The sequence below is a fragment of the Prosopis cineraria genome, unplaced genomic scaffold (genome assembly GCF_029017545.1).
Source record: "Prosopis cineraria cultivar Desert tree isolate PC_DT_omini unplaced genomic scaffold, ASM2901754v1 PC4, whole genome shotgun sequence".
Taxonomy (NCBI): domain Eukaryota; kingdom Viridiplantae; phylum Streptophyta; class Magnoliopsida; order Fabales; family Fabaceae; genus Prosopis; species Prosopis cineraria.
The window spans coordinates 5,200,848-5,223,250 of NW_026555335.1; the positions used below are offsets into that span (position 1 = coordinate 5,200,848).

The 22,403-nt window shown below is 31.8% G+C and overlaps 1 protein-coding gene across 1 annotated transcript; it reads left to right on the plus strand.

The window, feature by feature from the left end:
- Positions 1-8,016: 8,016 nt before the first annotated feature.
- LOC129309463 (early nodulin-75-like) lies at positions 8,017-9,359 on the plus strand. Its single transcript, XM_054951053.1, has one exon. The coding sequence runs from the start codon at positions 8,051-8,053 to the stop codon at positions 9,137-9,139; it is 1,089 nt and encodes a 362-aa protein (XP_054807028.1). The 5' UTR covers positions 8,017-8,050; the 3' UTR covers positions 9,140-9,359.
- Positions 9,360-22,403: the final 13,044 nt, after the last annotated feature.

Genomic DNA, 22,403 nt, shown 5'->3' on the forward strand with positions numbered 1-22,403 from the left:
CATGTTTGTCTCTCACCATCATAACTGTGGCTCACTCACATTGTTTTGCTATCTCATATTCGTTTCTCTTGTGTTGAGTTCTGTCTTCTCCCTCGCATTTGTCTATTTCATTCCAAAGATTTCTTATATTTTGAATTTCTTAATATTTGAAAAAAACATATATTAAAAAGGATAATTTTATAAATTAATTATAATTTAAATATTAAAAAAATTATTTTTAAAAATTTAAGAAATGGTAAACTATTTATACGAGCTATCTATACAATAGCTCCAAAAGTAAATATCATTTTACAATCATGAATATTTCTTTTAATTTTAAACTCATTTTTTCCGCTCCGGGGGGAAAACAAACAAACAAACCAAGAACGCGTTTGATTGATGTGGCGGTGAGGAGTCACATGCAAGTTGTACAATTCAAAAGGCCCGGTGTCCCGAAACACGACATTTCTGGACCACTGGGACAGTAACTCCACTTCCGTACAGAAATAATGAGGGGATCCATTTATAATTTCGTTATAGCCATGATCACTCCCTCCATTTTCTATTTGTTAATGCTTTATTATATTATTGCGGTCCCACACAACATAACATATTTTTTAACGTTGGTAAAATGTTTTTTTTAATTGTTTCAGAAATTATGTATGATTTTTACAAAATTTTGAAATGTCACCATTTTTAACTCATCTTCCTAAAAAATAAATTTCTATGTCTTATAAAATGATAAATTACTTTCTTAAAAGAAAGTATTGCATAAAGGGTTAATTTTAATGAAGATTTGATGGTAAACGGTTCGGAAATGATATTTAAGTTTTCTTATAAGTTTTAACTAACATTATAAACTCTTGCTAATTTCTATGCCTGTAATCAGGGAAATTGCTGGATAGGCGAAATAATTAATTAATATTGTGAAGACATGACATGGCTTCCTTCAACCTTTCCCCACACCTGTCATCTGTGCACGGCTTTCTTTGTGGGAAATCCATCATTTGGTCCACAAAATTGGCACAATAATATCGTGAATAATTAATCACCTTTCCATTTATCTATGCACAGCTTTAAAAACTTGGATGAAAAGGTAATTTTATCTTTTCACGCTTTCACGAAAAGTGATTATTTGAGATTATTAATTATATTTGATCATCAATATTACTCTTCAAATGTTAAAATGGTTGTAATATCATGCGTCATTTAAAACAAGGCTTTAAACTGACCATTAGATTTATATTGACTTAAACAATATTTATGCCATGTTTATGGACGAATAATCAACACTCTGAAGTTTAATAATGTCCAACAACTAATGGAATTGTCATATAAGTATTTGTCTGTTAAAAAAGGTGCGTCAGTTCTATAACTAGTGAGAATAAACATGTATAACATGTCACGATATTGTTAATTAGTTGACAGTTATTAAGGATATTCAGGGGTTGACCCCATATTTATCCTGCTAATACCAGGACAGGTTTGCCTTGGCACGGAAAAAATTGAGGCAGAGACTCCAGATACCTTTTAGGGCATCCTCTCCCCTCCTAATGTTTAACACACACACACTAATTATTATATTATTTTTAGTGTTTATTTGTTTATATTTTTTTTTCTTATTTTTACCTTATTTAATTTTGTATTGCTTTACGATACTTGGTCAAGCCGAGCTAGTTCTAAAATGTTTTCTTTTCATAATTATTGATATTGATTTGAAAAATTAAAAATGCAAACCTAGATTGCTATCATTTAAGTAACTTAATGAGTTTATTTTTAAAGTTTATGCATACTTGGTTGTTGTTCTTTATTATAATCTAAGTTTATAATATGCTCTAATCAAATAGCCTGCATATACACATGGGCTCTTATATTTAGGTGACTCATATCCTTATATCTATCTATTTATGTATTGAAAACTCAATTAATTAATCCCATATAGAAGTGGGATTTTTTGTACATGTGGGTTGGATATTACTAGTAAGTTGAATATATAACTAAGAGTGGCTAATACAAATAAGAGCAGTTATTGAGATGTCTTGATTTTATCTCAATCCCATCCTTGACTCTTATTGGGATGAGACATGGAAAAAATATATAAGTCCAAAGCATTTTTTAAAATAGGGAGGTATGCTAGTCCCATCTCCTCTCGTGAATATCCTAACAATTATCATGGATTATAAGAAGCTTTTTTGAACCAACAAATTATTGGTTAGTCAAATATCGTCCATTTCTCTCTCCTTTTTTTTAAACAACATGGATCTGTATCATGCTTTTATGTTGAGCATCAATATGCGAGGTGAGGAGTTTTTTGGTGCTTTTTTAACAAGTCAAGATGAGCATACATAACTTGCAACATCATTGCTGCTTTAATTGATCATTATTTCGGTTGAAATACTTTTCTTAATGATAAATACCAAATTAATAAAAACGTGTGACACTTTAGATACGATGCCATAAATTTCAATTAATAAAAAGGCAATAATTACTCTATATTATTAAATTTTAGGGTGATAATTACTCTTCGATCAATACTTTATGGTGAAAATACTTTTTAACATATAATCTAAATTTTAATTTAATTGTCAACGTCAGTGGTTGTTGGTGAATGAACAACATTGCAACAATTTTAACACCTGAAAAGCGATATTATTTTAATAAATGGATGAGCACACACAATGCTCAATATGAAATAGCCATTATTACAAAAATAACTTTACGAAAATGCTTTATTTTGGTCTTTAGAAGTACTTCCAAAGCTCTCACATATATTACACTACAAAAATGCTCCTAACAAGATATAAGACTTATAGGAGCGCTCTTTAAGAGAGAACTTCCATACGTTAGTATATAAAACTTATAGGAGCGCTCTACCGTATCTTGAGTATATGGGAGCACTCTGTATGATACACGCTTTTAGAACATTCTTCCAAAGAGTGCTCATTCATGTTGCTTTTTTCTCTCCTTACAATTTAATTATTTTAATATGTCCTCTTTTGAGTCTCTTTAAAAACCAATCTATAAACATTATTATTGAATATAAAATTCATGAAACTCTTGTCGTTTCATCCATTATCAGCTTTTAGGTTATATAATTTCAAAACAATTGACAATTTTGTGAATTTTTTACAATCGAGATATAGTAGTTTATTAACATTGCTTTTCAATCTTTCAAATATATCAAGATAGTCCCTAAAATCCTCTTCAATTATATCAATTATCTTATCAAGAAGGTCAATATCATATGTCTCATTATCATGATCAAATTTTGAGTAGCTCAAACTATCCCTCCAACTACTAGTATTATTCCTTGTCTCCCCATGCATGGTCCAAAATGTATAACTTGAATCAATTCCATTACATATAAAATGATCTTTCAATCTATTGGCCTAACTGTCCTTCCATAGTAACATTTTAAACAAGGACATATAATTCCACTGGAGTTTTAATTACGATAAAATGTAAATTCAATGAACTCAGTCCCATTATTCCAATGTTCTCTAAATAATTGATTAGCCAACATCCACTTATGATTCACGATTCATATTGTTATTATAGTCAAAGAAATCCAATGAACAAAGACTTGATTTTTTTAAAAAAAATTGCCAAATTATTCCCTAAAGGAAGAACATCCCAAGCAATCAAATTCAAGATACAGTATATCAATTCATTCAAATAAAAATTTTGTAGCATTTTTTAATTAAAATCCATTGTAAATTACCTTAAGTTTATTTATTTGCTTATTATTATTATTATTATTATAGTCTTAAATAATAACTACTTTTAACTTCAAGCTCAACTAACATAGAATAAATTGAAATATAAGCACATTAAAAATAAAAAGTATTGCATTATTTATATAACAAGCCAATCATGTTACAGTCATAATCTAACTTCAAGTTCAATCATCACAGAAAAATTAACCAATAATCACAAGGTATTATTTTATTCATATATTGTTAATATATATATATATATATAACATGACAAAATTAAATATTCAATAAATAAAATTAAAAAAAAGCCAATGAACTAACCCGTTGGCGACACAAGACTCAGCAGCGGCACAAAATTGGTGGACCACCAACAGCGACATGTGACCCAGTGGAAGCAGATTCTTCAGAATGGCAACAAGACGCGAGAATGAAGTGCAATGGCGTAGACGTGCGTGCGAGGCTGGACCGGAGAAAACAACGTGACCCAGCGAAAACAGTGCAACGGGGCAGTGAATAGAACAGCGACATTCGACGGTGCATTATGACACTTCCAACGGCATTTGACAGTGGCAAACTGCGACGTTGGGTCGATTGACAGCACGGATGAAATGAGGAGAGGGTTTTAAGACAAATCCATTTTTGATAGTTTGACTTCGCGTGTGCGGGAGCAGATTGGATGGTTTAAAAGGGAAAACCATAAAAGAAAACCATAAAAAAAAAAAAAAAAAAAACACCCTTTCAAAGCACTTTACAGAAAAGCGCTCCAAAACAAAAATCTTTAGGAGTGCTTCTAAAGAGAAAATCATTTTTTAATTTTTTTTAAAAACTTTTTAAAGTGCTTAATTCGCTTATATAGATAATATAGTTTTTTAATTTTTTTTTAGTTTACCTTTTGGAGTGTTTATGAATAAAATGTTCCTAAAGGCTTAAATATTTAGAAATGCTTTTATAAATAAGTACTTTGAAAGGCAAATAATTTTTTTTAGTCAGCCTTTAGGAGCGCTCTATGATTAAGCGCTCCTAAAAGCTTAGGTATTTAGGAGCGCTTTTTACTCGAGCTCTTCTAAAAGCATTTGTTAATTTTTTTATTTTTTAATGAGACTTTAGGAGCATTTATTTGTAAAGCGCTCTCATATATTAAATAGAAAGCGCTTTAAATAAAAAGCTCTTCGGTAGATTCTGCCTCTCAATTTAAGAGTGTTTTTTATAAAAATGCTCCTAAAAATGTACTCTTAAAAACATATTTTGTGGTAGTGAGCCATACAAATATTTTTAACCCTATAAAACTTGTTTTTAAATAGGGAAAATGTTATTTAAGGATCACTTGACAGATTTTTTAATTAAAAAAGACCTTAAAAATATTTCTTTCTTTCAAAAAAATAAATCATTTTTTGAGAAGTTAGATATTGTAAAATATAAGACACTTTTAATTTTTTAAGGTGTAATCACTACCTTTTTTTAAAGTGCCTTTATTGAATAGATCAATTTATATTTTTTTAGGATGAAACACCCTATTTAATAGGGATAAATATGAAAAGATATGGTTAATTTAAAGGTAAGTAACTACTTTATTAAGGATAAAATTTAGTTAAAAATATCTTATATTTTTAAATGGAGAGAGTATGAAATTTCACTACAGCTCATATATCTACTTAAAAATAAGATTGTGATAAAATAACTAATTACCTCTAAGTTTTTATGAATGCATAAATAAGCAATCGTTCGGGTCTTGACAATTGACCATGCATAATTAACAACAACCTATTCAAAAATGAACAAGTTGCAAAACTGTTCGCTCAAATTTAATTGTATAAGCATTAGTCCTAGCAAGCATCCATTCAGGTTTTTACAATTAATCATATAGGTACCATGGAAGTGCAATGAAATTTCAGATTTTTAAGATTATTCATTGATGGCTAAAATGCATAAAATATCTTTGAATTTTGAGGTAATTGTATATGACTCTCCTCACCTTTTAATATTTAAAATTTACCCCTAATCCTTAATTTTACTTTTCAAAACCCTCTATTGTTACTTAATTGTTATTTTATTAATATAGCTATTTTAATATCATATTAATGCAATATACATGGCACATTATGTGGACAAATATTTTTATTATTTTTTGAAACAATTTAAGGAGGGGTAAAATTATAAATTTCTAACACACATGATGATGCTCTCATTTTTTTTTAATTAAGTGACATTATTCTCATTGTTCAAGGGTAATACAATTTAAGAGAACAATTATAATTTTATTATTATTTATCAATTAAAATAACCTTTTATATTAAACAAATGAAAATAAAAATATCTAAAAACTGCTATGGATAAGAGTCATATAAATTTCTTTATCTGCTTTGTTTATTTTCTTTGTACTCTTATTTGTCTGTAGTTGTTATCTTTTCCCTTCATTGAAGTCTTCATTACTTGAAAAAAAAAATGTTATCGGTACTCCCTCTAGCCCAAAATATAAGCATTTTTCCTTAGTTAATTTTAGTTTAAAATATAAGTAATTTAGTACATGAAAGAAAATTTTTTTCCTTTATTTGTTAATCTAAATCTTTGTGTAAATGTATCTCTTACTCATCGTGAAATACATTGGTAATTGAGAATGGAGGTAAGAAGAGAAAATAATATATATTTTTATGGGAATGAATACTTGATTGCTTTTAGTCAGAAGAGAGCATGTTACAAATGAAATGTGTGCTACTTTAGAATAAGTTTTTTTTTTTTTCTATTGGTGATTTGTATCAATTTTGTTAAAAATATTTTGTAAAATAACATAGTTTTCTTATATTAAAAGATAAATTTTTATTTTTATAATTCTTATTAATGATAGCTTTTAGATATATTTTTTATTTGCTTAGCATAAAAAGTTGTTCTAATTGATAGAAAATAATAAAATTATAATTTTTCTCTTAAATTGTGTTACTCAAAAAAAAAATGAGAATAATGTATGTTGAAAGTAAAAATTATAAATTTGTCTCTTCTTAAATTGTGTTAAAATGTAATAAAAATATCTTTTTTTATGTTATATACCATGTGTATTATATTAATTTAACATGTAAATAATCATATTAATAAAATAAATTTAATTAACGATAGAGGTTTTAAAAAATAAAATTAAAAGTTAGAAATTAATTTTAAATATTAAAATATTATAATTAAATTAATAAAACAACAGTTAATTAACTGCAGAGTTTTAAAAAAAATAAAATTAAAGATTAGAAATTAATTTTAAATATTAAAAAAAATCAGAAAGTCATATGCAGAATTTTAATGCATTGCACCCTACTTTGATATTGAAACTATCTTGATAATTAGATGTTATTTTGCCTTTTTAATATTTTAATATAACGGTACGTGCTTGAATCCGATTGATACTGGATCGGCTTTGCAGACTGCAGTCCAAAAGTTCCCGATAGTTAATCAGAGAAGTCAGACGAGGAGAACAAATTGAAATCTGGACTCTGGAGCGGCGCAATGGACCGGTAGTTGAGTTCTTCGCTAAATATACCGTTTGGTTAGTTATGTATCGTTCATCAATGCTCCAATAGACCAATAGACAGCATGTTTCATTTAAAATTAATGAAGGATCCATCACATACCTTCTCTTCAATCACGGAAGTTTATTGCACGGCAGATGGTTTCTTTCAAGTTTTCTTCGCACTCTTGTATTGATAACAAGTCTTTGTTTTGACACAGGGATTGTAAAAATATTTCTTGTAAATTAAATAACCATGGTAGACAGTCACATATTTTTTTTTGAAGACAAAATAGTAAACATAAAAGATTTTTTAGACAAAATAAACAGTTTGTTTCTCAATAGACGTGCCTACTATAATAAATGGATCGGAGAGAGTAATGAGCTAGAAGCATGTGAGGACCCAACAAAGGTTAGTGATGAGGTATTAATAAAACGTGTGATGTGTCCAGTCTCCAGTGTCCGGTGTCCAGATATGGCAATAGGGATAGGTGTGAGTGAGAGAAGCATGGGGACAAGGAAACGATCACCGTCGTACGTGGGAAACGGAGAAAGCCTCCGTATGAACAGCCTCCAACTTCAACCCTCCATTCCATAAATTAATGTCTCCATAAATTTACGGTCTGAGTGAACAGAAGGCGATGCCAAGAATTGAGCTTTTGATGATGACAAGAAGACCCGACCTTGGAAGCACAGAGTGTCAAAGTTTTCAACTGTGGGAGGAATCAGAGGACCCCTGGAGTATGAAACCGTTGACACTGGGTGTCCAGTGACATGATGAGTGACGTAGCACCCCCCCGATCTTGCACTATAAATGAGCACTCCCATTTGGCACTCCTTCACCATCCCATCTCGCTCTCACCAAAATATGGCTTCTACTACTTTGCTCGTGTTCCTCCTGGGACTGCTGCTTCTCATCACTCCTTTAACTGCAGATTTTCATCATGAGCCTTTTCCTCAACACAAACCGCCGAAGCCGGTTGACGAACCTCCGCAAGGCAAGCCATTCCCTGGACAAAAGCCTCCCACACCAATCGGCGAGCCTAAACCATTTCCTGGTGACAAACCACCCAAACCCATAGAAGAACCACCAAAAGGAGACAAGCCACCCCTAGAGGACAAGCCAATGCCTGAACCAAAACCTAAGGGTGAGAAGCCACCTCCAGAAAACAAGCCCCCGCACGACCCTGATCACCCAGCCCACCTTTTATCAGAAGAGAAGCCATTGCCTGAACCAAAACCAAAGGGTGAGAGACCGCCTCCAGAGAACAAGCCATTGCCTGAACGAAAGCCTTTACCAGAGCCAAAACCAAAGGGTGAGAAGCCACCTCCAGAAAACAAATCCCCGCATGACCCTAATCACCCAGGACACCGTTTATCAGAAGAGAAGCCATTCCCTGAACCAAAACCAAAGGGTGAGAAACCACCTCCAGAGAATAAGCCATTACCAGAACACAAGCCTTTCCTAGAGCCAAAACCAAAGGGTGAGAAGCCACCTCCAGAAAACAAGCCCCTACACGACCCTGATCACCCTGGACATCGTTTATCAGAGGAGAAGCCATTCCCTGAACCAAAACCAAAGGGTGAAAAACCCCCTCCAGAGAATAAGCCATTACCAGAACACAAGCCTTTCCTAGAGCCAAAACCAAAGGGTGAGAAGCCACCTCCAGAAAACAAGCCCCTACACGACCCTGATCACCCTGGACATCGTTTATCAGAGGAGAAGCCATTCCCTGAACCAAAACCAAAGGGTGAAAAACCACCTCCACAAAACAAGCCTCCACACAATCCAAATCACCTTGGACACCATCTTCAAGAAGAAAAGCCTTTACCAAAACCTAAGCCAAAAGGAGAGAAGCCACCACAAGACCCTCATCACAAACACCCTTCCACTTGGGAAAATGCTGAAAAGTTATCGAGAAAAATGAGGCTTTCAATCCCTGAAGAGAAGCCTTAATTGCCTCATATAATATGTTTACAACTCGAATAATGGCATGGTGTGTTTATCATGCTCGCACTTTTCTAGTTATGTATTGCATATATATATATATATATATGCTACTATGTAGTGTGTGTTATTGTGGTTCCATAATCCAGGTGATTTGAGATGCACTTGTTATTCATGCTTGTTATGTATTATATTCAATGTTGATCTATTTTACTTTCATTGTTGTCTATCTTCTCTATCTTGCATATCTGTTTTAGGATCAAAAAAATCAAATCACAAGTTTTTTTTCCCTTTCGTTAGTATTTTAGTCATGTCAATTGCATGCATAAGAATAATGATTTAATTTCCTAGATACAGGACTATTGAAAATGAGTAAACTACATTTTGAGGAAAAAAGCCAGGCCATTAAACTTGCAAACAGAAAAGAAAAGCAGCCTGATAAATTGGCCAATCTATCCAGATTTGGATCTTCTTCATACCCTCTCTCAATACCTTTCTTCATAGTCAATCACATATGTCCATTTAATTATTTATTTAATTTGATGGTGTAAGATTACTAATTATGGCATCACAATAAATATATTATTCATTTAATAATTATCGTAAAGGAGCATCATGATTTTATTTTAAAAGCATTTAAATGATAATAATGAATAATATTTTTGTTTTAATGTATAATTAGCCATCCTACACCATTAAACCAAATAAATAGTTAAAACGGATGGATGATATTAAGTATGAAGAGATGTATTTAGGGAGATTATGGAGAGGATCTAAATTTCAATCTATCCTATATAATCGAGGGACCTTTTGTTGATCTATTTTTAAATGGCTGGACAAATTGGCTCATCTATCCTACATAATCAAGGGATCTTTTGGTGACCTATTTTTGGTCCGGGCTAGTTTTGTTTGACCAAATTTGTTACAACTATATCCTAACTCTTAGAGTTGGTAATTTAAAAAAATTAAACTTATTTAAATCGAGCTCAATTCGAATAGGACTTATTTTGATCGAGCTTAAAATATCCTAACATGTGAAAAAGCAATAGACTCTAATCCCTTATGTTTTCAAATTTATTCAAGCTGGCATAAATATCTGAATTGTTAAATTTTATTTTTTTTATTTTTATCTTATTTTAATTTTAATTTTTTAAAATTAATATTTTTTATTTTTAACTTATTTTAATATTATTTTATTAATAATAAAAATAGAGTCCAGGTATTCGAGCTTGGCTCAAATCTCTTCGAAGTAGAGAAAATTTTTTAAATTCTCAAGTGTAGTTTTAAAATTTTTCAGACTTCGAATTGGTTCAAATTACTGCATCTGCTAACAATACTGTATTAGTATTCAATAAGGCTTTTTTTTTTTTTTAACCAAAACGAGTTTTGGTGGGGGGAAATTCCACGTGCCCATAAACCAAACATGGAACCCTGTATCTTTGCGGTTAGCGGGTCTAAACAGATTACATAGAATTTCTCACCGGGGCATTAAATTATTTAGTGCGAGGCTATTTATTTACTTCGCGACACTTAGTGGGGATTAGAAAATATTAATTTAACCCATGGTTACTTCCTGGTTCAGTTAATTACTTAATTAACTTGATTCATATATATATATATATGGTGTCAACTCTCTTATTTACTTATCGGGTAGGCACCCCTAGAATTGCTTCCAAGTTTTAAATACAGCAATACTATCTCCTAACCATAATATAGGATATTAGTAATTAATTTGCAGTTTTAAAAAATGTTAATTAAAATCTTAATTTCTTAAAAAAATTACATCTTTTTAATTTTATCGTCATTAAATACCCTATATTAGTGCATTGATAAAGATAATTAAAATTTTAATATATAATTTTTCAGAAAGAGTAAAAAATAAAGTAGGGATATAGTTAAAAAATTAATCATAAAAATTATCCAATATCTTATATTTTAAAACAAGTAAGGCTTTTAAAAATTATTCTAAATGATTTGAAGGAAGTGTTTGGTTCCACCATGGGGGAAGAAGAAGAAGAAGGGCGGGGGGGAAGAGAAGGAAGGAAAAAGATTAAATACAAAGGAAGGCGATGTTTTATTCTGTTATTTGATTCCATTGGAAGATAGGAACCGATGATAACATTTCTTTTAAAGAGAAAGAAATGATAATAACGAATTGATTATCTGATGATGCCGCCATTAAATTTGAGTTTTCCCCTTCTTTTTAACAAGTCAAACTATCAAAGGGGTAGTTAAAAATTTGGCTATTCCCCCTCAAGATTTCCTTCAATTTTAGAAGGGAGAAAATTTATTAAATTTTTATTCCAATCCCTTTTTTTCCTTAATCAAATGAGTGAGGAGGAGTCGGCCAAAAAAAAAAAAAAAACAGAGTGAGGAGTGTTATAAATATAAAGATTATGTGTGGATCTCCATCTCCCCATGCTACAATTATAAGAATGTTCATCTCCCCATATTACTTCACATCACTCAAAGGTCGTGACTCATTAGATTCTTAAGCTTCATCTTTTCCTGTAGAATTTGTGTCTTTTTTATGATACATTATTCCTGATCAATTGTTTAGACGTTTGAGTGGTAAGTGTTTACCTATATATGTAACATCTCATTTGTATTATTAAAAGTATAGAAGAGTATATGAGATCTCATCCTTATTTCTATTGCCTCTATTCTTCCTTCTCCTCATTCTCTTTCTTCTAATTTATATTGTCTCTATATTTTATTCATAACAAGGAGGAGGATTTTTATAACCAAAAACTTTTTAGTCTTGGCAAATTAATATGCCTTTTCTTTTTTCGGGAAGCAAGCTCATGAGAGACATGAAAATTTGGGAGGCTGTGGGATTTTCTTGGAAGAGCTTCTATACAGGCATGAACCTCTAACCGATCTAAAAACAATTTTTTACATGTGTTGTTTATAAACCGATGTAAGAAAATAAGATCTTTCTGTAATTTAATCCATGTGAAAAGTCCCTTGTAAAAAGTGTTTTTTCACTATATTCCCTTTGGACTACTTTATAAGTTATCTTTACTTAATCCACAATATGGAACAATGGGTAACTTTTATAAATATTTTTTTCAACTACACTCCTACTTCATTTATTATTATTTTTGAAAAATCATTCATTAAAATTTTAATTACAATTATTAAGACTCTTATATGAGGTATTTAATGAGAGTAAAATTGAAAAAATGAAATCTTTTTAAAGAAATTAAGGTTTCAAGTAACATTTTTTTAGAAGCGTGAATTAGTTATTGATACCCTAAATTTTTTTCTGGAGGGAATAGTATGTAGTTATGTTAAATTAATATGCACTACTAGAAAAATTAAATTTAATGAGGGACAAATTCCTCACTAAATACCATTTTCCCTAGGTAAATTGCATTTTAGCGAGAGATTTTATCCCTTGCTAAATTTATAACTAAAAAAGGGCTCGATAAATTTAGTAAGGGATCATATTTCTCTCACTAAATCCATTGCTAATATTATTCAAAATTCAATAACTTTAGCATCCCTAACTAAATATGCCTATATTTAAAAATAGTAATGTTACGTCATTTGCCATGTGTGTGTTAATTTGTAACATATCATCAATAACCTTGTGCCCTATCACCTATCATCTCGTGTCCCATCGCTTGTCACATGTGTGACAATTCATGACATGTTATTATCCACCTTTTGCCATGTCACTTACTCCTTATTATGTCATATATTCATTATGTTTATGTCAAAGTCAAGACTTAAACCCATGATCTCATACCTTTCAAGCTTTATACTTTTCTTTTTTGCCAGTTGAATTAAAAGACACCTACAGTCATTGTATAAGAAATTAAATATAAGAAATTATTTAACTTCATAAATATATGAAATAATATATTATAAAAATACACACATATACACATATTAAATTTTATTTTCAATTATTAATGTGTTAAAAATATTTATATTTTATTTAAATTATTTTTCTATTATATTTTTAGTAAAATATTATTTTATTAATTAAAATCAACTTAAAATAAAGAAAATATTAAATATTAAATAATTTTATTATGGATATTTTAGTTAATTTCTAAATTTAATTTATTTTTAAATAAAAATAATTAAATATATAATTAAAATTCATTACCAAAAGTTAAATTTTTTTGCAATAATTAGCTAGGGATAAATAGTCTCTCATTATTTTTCTCGCTAATTCTTTTATTTTAAAGAAGGATTGAAAGCTCTTCATTATTTTTCTCGCTAATTTTAAGTCAAACTATAAAATCAATATCCCTCACTAATTTTCTCGCTAATTTAATATTTTAGACAAGAATAGATGGTCCCTTGCTAAATTCTCTCGCTAATTTATATTTTTCTAGTAGTGATGTGAAAAGTATTCCTAAAATACCTATGACTATGAGGCCACCCAATGGTGGAGTCAGGACACAAAGAGCCAACGATGCAAAGATAATTTCATTTAAAAATTAATAATTTTTTAAAATAATAATTATATTAGGACCAAAATTTTAGGGGTGAAAGCACAAATCTATCCTTGAAGTTTTTCTAGAGACGCAATTGATATTCTAAAGTATTTAAAGGCACAATTTTACCCTAACATTTTTCAAAACAATACAAATTTACCCTACCGTGACAGAATTATTAGGTTGCTCATTAACATTAGCTTTTTGATCATGCAATTTAAATCTGCTCGGCCACATCAATTGCCATGTCATTTCTTCTTCTTCCTTATCCTACCTTATACCACATGCGCCTATTCTTCTTCCTCATCTCTTTGAAAGGTTCATGTGCATCATCCTTCTTCTTCTAGTTCCATCTTAAGCTATCGTGCTCCAAGTTCACCATTCATGCGATTCCATCAAGTACAAGGAAAAATAAGAGACAAGTCTAAGTAAGGAAGTGAAAAAGGAACCTAAAACTCACATAACCTAGAGGCATCCTCAAGCTTGCCATTGGCATCGCTACGAATGAGGTAAATGAAAGAGTAGAGATCCAAGTAGGTAAATAAAAAACTCCAAGAATTAACTGAGGTCTTTATGAGCTCTAGGTTCATGTGTTCTAAAATTTCACAAGATTTGTGCAATTCTTACTTAAGTTTCTAGGTTCAACATTCTTCTAAATTTTTCAAAGATTTTGATTTAGGTTAAAATTGTTGTTCAATACGAAGAGAATAAAAATAGATTTTATGGATTGTTCAAGAATTTAGTTTAATAAATTATTGTTTAAATGCAAAATCTCTAAGATTTTATAGATTTCAAATCTAAAAATTTCACAAGAATCTAGTTTTCCCAAAACCCATCGTCAATCGAACTATCACGAGGAGATGGTGTTTGAGTTCATACAAGTTGATAAAGTTAAGAGAGGGTGGAAAATTGAAGAGAAAAATAAAGGAAGAAACGGGTGGGAGATTTAGATACATGAGTGAGATGCATATATTCTCGGTACTGTAGTTTTTTTATCATATCGTCATCCATCTTTAAATCTCATCTTAGATTCTTGGTGCTGTGATTATTTTTTTGACTACCATAGATTGATTTCTAGATCTATATGCTTCTTCTCTCAAACTTTAAATTGAGTCTACTTCAAGTTTGATTTCTAGATCTATGGCTCCCTTGGGCTTCACCATAGTGATGATGATATGAAGATTTTGATTTTTGATTTGATTTTGTTCATTCATTTCTTGTTTGCATTTTAGTTTGTTTGTTTGATGGGTAGGTTCTGTTCATTCATGCCTAGCTTTCATTTTGTTCATTTAAGATTTTATTGGTTTATTTTTTGTTTGCATTTTGCATTTTGGCTGGTTTCTGTTGGACAAGAATGATGATAGTCAAAGGAAGGAAGGAAAGATTTTTGTTTGTTCATCTTAAAAAAAAAAATTCACTTCAACGTGGACTCCAAGTGGCTTGCCAACAAAGCATTTAACAATTAAAAGGTCAAAATAAACAATAAAATGGTCAAACTGACAACTTAGAGTAAAATTGCACCATTTTGAAAAAAGTCAAGATAAAATTACTCCTTTAAATGCTTTATGATACCAATTGTGCCTCCAGAAAAACTTCAAAGGTAGATTTTTACTTTAACCCAAATTTTAATAACAAAAATAAATTGGCCACCATTTTTCTTTATAAAAAATTACATTGAATATGTTAATATGATCTTTTATATAAACATGCTCTTCAGATCATATCTCGATCATTAAAATATTATATATGTAATAAGCTTTAGGACCTATATATTTTTTTGGGTTAAAGTCCAATTTTGCCTCTATAATTTTTTTTAAGAGCACTAGGCACCTTATACTCTTAAGTGGGATAAATTTTTTCTTGAACTACTTTTTAGAGGAGCAAAATTGCACTTCTGTTAGTATTTCATCTATTTTCCCATTTTTTACTTATCTATCATGGCATGGGGCCCATTATTTTCTAATTTGGCATCCTACCTATAACTCTGACTCATCTTTAACCCTCAACGTGGCAAAAAGAAAAAATAGAACTTGATTCCTCAACGAAGAAGACTTCTGGGAGAGATTTTAAAGAACTTGTAGGAAGCTTCTAGTATGCGACTTTAGTTTTTAGCAAGAAATTACATAAATGGAGGCAAAATTAAAAGATGAAGAAAAACATTCATGGTGGTGGTTTGCCAGATTACTTATGAAGAAGCCCATTGGGAGGCAGTTTGGTAACGCACAGTCAGAGATTGCAGATTATGGATTGGGGTGAAGATTGTGCAACATCAATCTAAGGTTCTCACTTGATGCTAGTCGAATGTCATTCGACGATCCTCTTTACTCTCTGGAGGATGGCTACTTGACTGGAAGAATGTTTCCAAAGATGCCCACCTTACTTTCTGTGGTGGAAGATGATCTGGTGCATGTTTTGAGGATGAATACCCTTATTTTGAAGAGCCAGTATTTGTTCCTCTTGCTCTTTTAATTAATGTTGCTGAATGGTTGGATCTAAGTTTTCTCTACCTTTTTGCTTGGTTTTGTCTCTGGATTTGAATTTCATAATTTGTTTTGGATATATCTTCTGCCATTTGTGTTGCAAGTTGTTTTAGTTCACAGATCTAGAGTTCATTGTTGTTAGTTATCATATTATTGCTTAGGATCTAGAATCTATGTTGGATCTAGGTTTTTGTTTTCGTAGTTTAGAGATTTGGGAATGTTAAATGTTAATGGAATTTTGGTCCATTTCTATGGCATTTTTTCCTTATTGTTTCTCACTAATAGAATCAAATGCCTTCTAAATCAATTAGATATGTAATATTATTATGCTTTTATTACTCAATCGCTTGTATTGGGAATTAATAGAGTTTCAAATGCCAAGGTTAATGAGAATTAATGGCTGTTGATTACTTGCATGGCCAAAAAATAGCTTTCGCTGATATAGAATTGAGGGATTCAAAAAATTATAGAAGAAGAGGTGGAGCTAGAATTAGTAGTGGAGGAAGAGACAAAGATCATGACAAATTAGCAGAATAACAGACCTCATGCCATGATAGATAAGCAAAAAATGAGAGAACAAACGGAACACTAACAGAAGGGTAATTTTGCTCTTCTAAAAAACAGTTCAAAGGAAAAATTGTCCCACTTACGAGTATAAAGTGCCCAGCATTCTTAAAATATAAACATAAGGACAAAATTGAACCTTAACTGTATTTTTTTATTTAATTTAGAGGGTGCAAAACATCAAGAGCAGGGGGTAAAGTTATAAATTTTGCATACCTTACTTGTAATTTTTCCAAAAGTGAGGGGTGCATTTGCACACCCTCACCATAATGTGGCTCCTTTACTAAGACTGTCATTAGTAATAATGATTTTACATAGTAAGGGTTCGTATTGGTTTGGAATAAAGTGATAATTTTCCCATATTTCAGTGATACTAGGTGATGGAATTAAAAAAATAAAAATGGTATTTAAAACAATTATTTTACTATTATTGTATGACCTAAACACTATTAATTCATAAAAAAATTTTAAAAATATTACCAAACATTTTATCACTTAATTTTTATTCACTTTAATAAGGTTTTTACCAATAATTACCCCCTCCACCTCCAAGAACTTTTTCTCTCACTAACGCCTACTGAAACATAGCTTCTTGATACATCGAACGGTCCATGGGGGAAAATTGATTGTCCAGTCGCAAAACGATAAGGCAGCGCAGCAAGAATTGCACCGATCGAGCATCAAACCTTGTGCGTCGTTTTTATTCTGTGTACTTTGCTAAACATATTTTAGGGCAATATATATAAGGACATATTTAATCATCAAACATTTAGTTACCTATATATCTCACTGAAAGTAGAATCCACGCGAGCTATTGATCGAATTAAAATAATTAATCTGGAGATGAAAGTAATTAGGGTAAGTGTGTCCAAGCTCTATGATTAGGATCCTAACTTGAAAGTAAGTTAGGTAGCAGTGCCGCTCAAGAATGATGTGTTGTCGGGCAAAGACTTGAGGTAGTTATCTAAAAATATTCTCATTTGCTAATGTTAGGTGAATTTGGTAAAATATGAAATTACTAACAGGGCCCGAATCTTTTAATATAATGACATAATTTAACAGTATGAACACATGGGGCCAGCCAGATGGATGATCAGGGTTTGTGAAAAATGGTATTAATCAAAAGCATTGACTAATTACGATTACATTAGCTTTAGAATAAAATCTATTTGTGTTAAGGTCTCAATCATAATCACCAACTCTTTTTAAGAAATGAATAAAGGGTCCAGCTGTTAGTCTCCAACACACCTAATTTTCCATGTAACACACCTAATTTTCAACCTCAGGAAGTTTAATTATCGCAAGAAAGTGAGAAAAAATGGGAAAGAGACACGGAGGGACCCTTTATATCATGTTTGTATTGTTTAGTTTGATGCGTGGGATCCACGTAGAGGAAAAGATGATAAAGGTTCTCGTAATTAGCGTTGATTAGAGGTCTAATCGCTGCAAAGCTGATGGTAATTAATATTCAAACATCTAGCATATGTATGCGGTTACGTAACAAATTTCTATAGTTTAGTACTAATGCCAAAGGAATAAGCTTCTTGTTAAACAAAATAATAATGGTGATGAGAATTGTATTTGATTTGATTTAGGGTATTAAGATTTGATTTGATATTAGGAATTATTATTATTTTTTAGTATTTTAGATTTATTTTATCTTTAAGTATTATCTCAAATAAAATAAGATATCTAGCCTAACTAAATACCTTATCTTCATCTTTTATATTATGATTTAATTTAAATTTAGATTTATTATTATTTTATTAATTTTAGAGCTCTATAAGAGTTATACAGTTTTTTCTTTCTCCTCCTTTATCTCTTCTCTCTCCTTCCCTTTTCTCTTTCCTGTTTCACATCAATTTGGTAATAAAGTTTAGTTTCACTTCCTTTTCCTGCACGTAAAATCTACTCTCTCAAATCTTTCCAAGCTGCAAATCATCTCACAAGACCATTGGGGTAAATATTCTTATTTATTGGCTTCCTTAAGTTGCACTGGTAAGGCCCAATTGACCCTCTATTTATTATTCTGACTTTTAGAATTTTTGGAGTTTTAATTTGAATATTTATTTATTTTGAGCATTTTCTAATAGTCTATTTTGCAGTCTTAATTTTATTTAGCACAAAAAAAGCCAAAAAAAGCAAAAAAAAAAAAAAAGAAAAAAAAGTTACATATGTGCGCAATTTTTTTCTTCATTTAGTTAATTTATATTTTCATTACTCACCATTGATTTACGCCTACTCCATATTCTAGGATCACACATATTCCTTACACACATTTGGCCTTGTACTTGGGCCAATTTTTACCCTAGGTTAGTTGAAATTTTTAATGGTTTTCCTGAAGGGTTTTAAACCCTTTGAGATCACAATGAAAACTTCACTCAAGTTATTACTTATTTAATAGTGTGATTCTTGAGAAGTTTTTAAGTTCCCATAGGATTACACTTGTTAAATAGGGTCTTTTACCTTTTGGTAAGGGCAATTTAGGAGCCTTTATCCTTTATGACAGAACCATCTTAAACTTGCACATTAGTCTTCTTTTACTCTTGCATGACCATTCATGACCTTTACAATAACCAATCCTTCTTTGAACAAGAGCTTAATTCCATTAAACCTCGACTAGACTTTCTTGAATCCCAAATGGACCTAGAGAAACACACCTATCAATTTTCTATTTAAGACCTTACCAGGACCTTGACTGACCTTACTAAAAGACTTGATGGCATAGAATGAAATCTTGTGGCATTTCAGCATGACTCTAAACACAAAAATCAAGAGTTATAGGATGCATTTCAAGAACTAAAAAGACAAATGACCAGAAAATGTATAGATAGATTACTAGACAACCCCAATGATAGAGGCCCGGCGCACAGTAGGAATGTTGATATAAGGCCTGTAGTTATGATCACTCGTCAATCTTTTACAGGTCTTAACAACCTTAACACTAGACCATCTCACCTTTTGACTAATCCTCAACCATATGAGGAAGAAGAAGTGCCTTGGGATGAACAAGATAGGCATGACCAATATGAGTCGCTACCCAAGAATAGGTATTTCCCAAGGATAGAGCATTAGCCCCTAGGCATGACCGAGAGCCCTTTCGACATGATTACTATGATGATACCACTAAAAGGGTTAAGGTAGAAGCATCCGAGTTTGATGGTTGGTTAAACTCGAGTGACTTCTTAAATTGTTTAGCTACTACGAATGATTACTTTGACTGGTACAACATGAGTGACATGCAGCATGTTCGCTTTATAAAAATAAAGCTTATAGCTTTTAGGATAAACTATCCAGATACCCTCGAAGAAATGTACCATAAATCTATAGAGATAAATAATTTATCTCGACATCCATCTATAAGATGAACCATTTCCTCAACCATAGATCCGCGCCATAACCATAGTCTTGTGAGTAACCCTAGCAACCTTACACCTCAACAGTCAACTTCCCAATTTATTAGGTCGAATGTGTCATGAAATACCGAATCTTAAGGGTCCACTGCTTGTCCTAGTGGCTCTAAATCAAATGTTTCAAATGTCACTCTAGGGGCTATATAGCATTTAGATTCCCTTAACGTGCTCTACTCCTTAAATCTCACAAAAAAAAGGTATTAGCTGAGTGCATACCCAATATTATAGTAGACTCTATCAAAAGCCCCTCTGATGTAGATGAAGAAATTATTGTAGATGAAGTTTCTTCAAGTCATCTTGGGGTAATGCGATGTCTATTAGCTATTCCATTACTTGATGATTCATGAAAAAGGAATAGTATCTTCCACACATTCATGAAGTGCAATGATAAGTCATGCAAGTTAGTCATAGACAGTGGAAGTGAGCAAAATGTGATCTCCAGTTGTGGCATTACTTAGCTTGAACTTAATACGGAGCCTCTTGCTAAACCTTTTCATGTTGCTTAGATTGATAACACTTTCTTGCCTATAATGCAACAATGCTGATTGCCCCTTCATTTAGGTGACTATCAAGAGGAAGTTCTTTTTGTTGTTGTTCCTATGGACGTGTCGCACATCTTATTGGGACAACCTTAGATCCATGACCCTGATGTCACTATTCATGGTTGAGCAAATACCTATACATTCAAACATGATGGCAAAACTATTCTTTTATGCCCTGCTAAACCAAAAACAGGAGGCCAGAGTTCTCCTAAATCTAAAGGTCCAAAATCAAAATGTTATAACCTCTACTTACTAATAGAGAAGCAGTTTGTGCAAGAAAGCAAGGAGGCTAACATTATTCTTGCAATTATTTCAAAAGTTATTACTCAACCCACACCAACTCCTATACCTATTGAAGTGCCTTAGTTATTAGATGAATTTAAAGATGTGTCACACAAGGAATTACCTTCAGAATTGCCACTTATGAGAGATATCCAATATGCAATAGACTTAATTCCTAGATCACCACTTCTAAACTTGTCACACTACAGGATGAACCCAAAAGATAGAGATGAGCTAAATCGATAAGTTAACGGATTACTCAAGAAAGGCTATATCCAACATAGTCTTAGCCCCTATGTTGTACCTGCCCTCTTAACCCCAAAGAAAGATAGTTCTTAAAGGATGCGTGTAGATAGATGAGTAATTAATAAGATAACTATTAAGTACTGATTTCCAATCCCAAGGCTCGACAACATACTGGACTTAGTTTCTGGGTCTACTTAATTTTTCAAAATTGATCTTCAAAGTGGGTATCACTAAATTTGAATTAGGCTTGAAGATGAGTAAAAAACTACATTCAAGACCCAAAAGGGATTATATGAGTGATTAGTTATGCCTTTTGGCTTAACAAATACCCTTAGCACCTTTATGAGAGTTATGACCCACATATTTCGACCTTACTTAGGAAAATTCATGGTTATATACTTTGATGACATATTGATATTTAGTAAGTTTAGGGATGACCACTTGGTCCACCTCTGACAAGTCCTCCTTATTTTATGTGAGGAACAATTCTATGTGAAGCTCCCTAAATGTTCCTTCCTACAGGCCAAGTCACTTTTCTTAGATTCATTGTTTCCAAACATGGCTTATCCGCTAATCCAGATAAGGTCAAGGCCATTCAAGAATGGTCTGAATTGACGACCCTCTAAGAAATACGAAGCTTTCATGGCCTAGCATCCTTTTATGGGTGCTTTATACGAGACTTTAGTACCATCATGACACCCATAACCAATTGTTTGAAGAAAGAGACATTTAGTTGGACTCCCGCCGTATTGAAGGCCTTCCAAACCATCAAAGAAAAGTTGTCAGTGCCCCCGTTCTTGCATTACCTAATTTTCACAAGTACTTTGAGGTTGTATGTGATGCCTCAGGTGTAAGAATTGGAGGTGTCCTTAGCTAGGAAGGGGTGGCATTCTTTAGTGAAAAACTCAATAAAGCAAGGCAAAGGTACTCAACGTATGACAAGGAATTCTATGTCATTGTTTGTTCACTTGAGCATTAGAAGTACTATCTCCTACCTTAACAATTTGTTCTATATTTAGACCACCAAGCACTTAAATTCTTAAGTTCTCAAAGGCACTTAAATGCCAAACATGCTAAGTGGGTTGAATTTATGCAACAATTTACTTTCATTGTAAAGCATTGAGCTGGAGTTGAGAACAAGGTAGCGGATGCCTTGAGCAGAAGAATCCACCTTCTAAACACATTAACCGTTAGTGCTATAGGATTCAAGAGACTAAAGGATGATTATACAACTTACCCTGACTTTAGACTTATATATATCAAGAAGTCAATGATAGCTGTCATTGTGAACA

Bases quoted from the DNA above. Each gene is read 5' to 3' on its own strand.
- LOC129309463 (XM_054951053.1), top strand. From the start codon at position 8,051: ATGGCTTCTACTACTTTGCTCGTGTTCCTCCTGGGACTGCTGCTTCTC.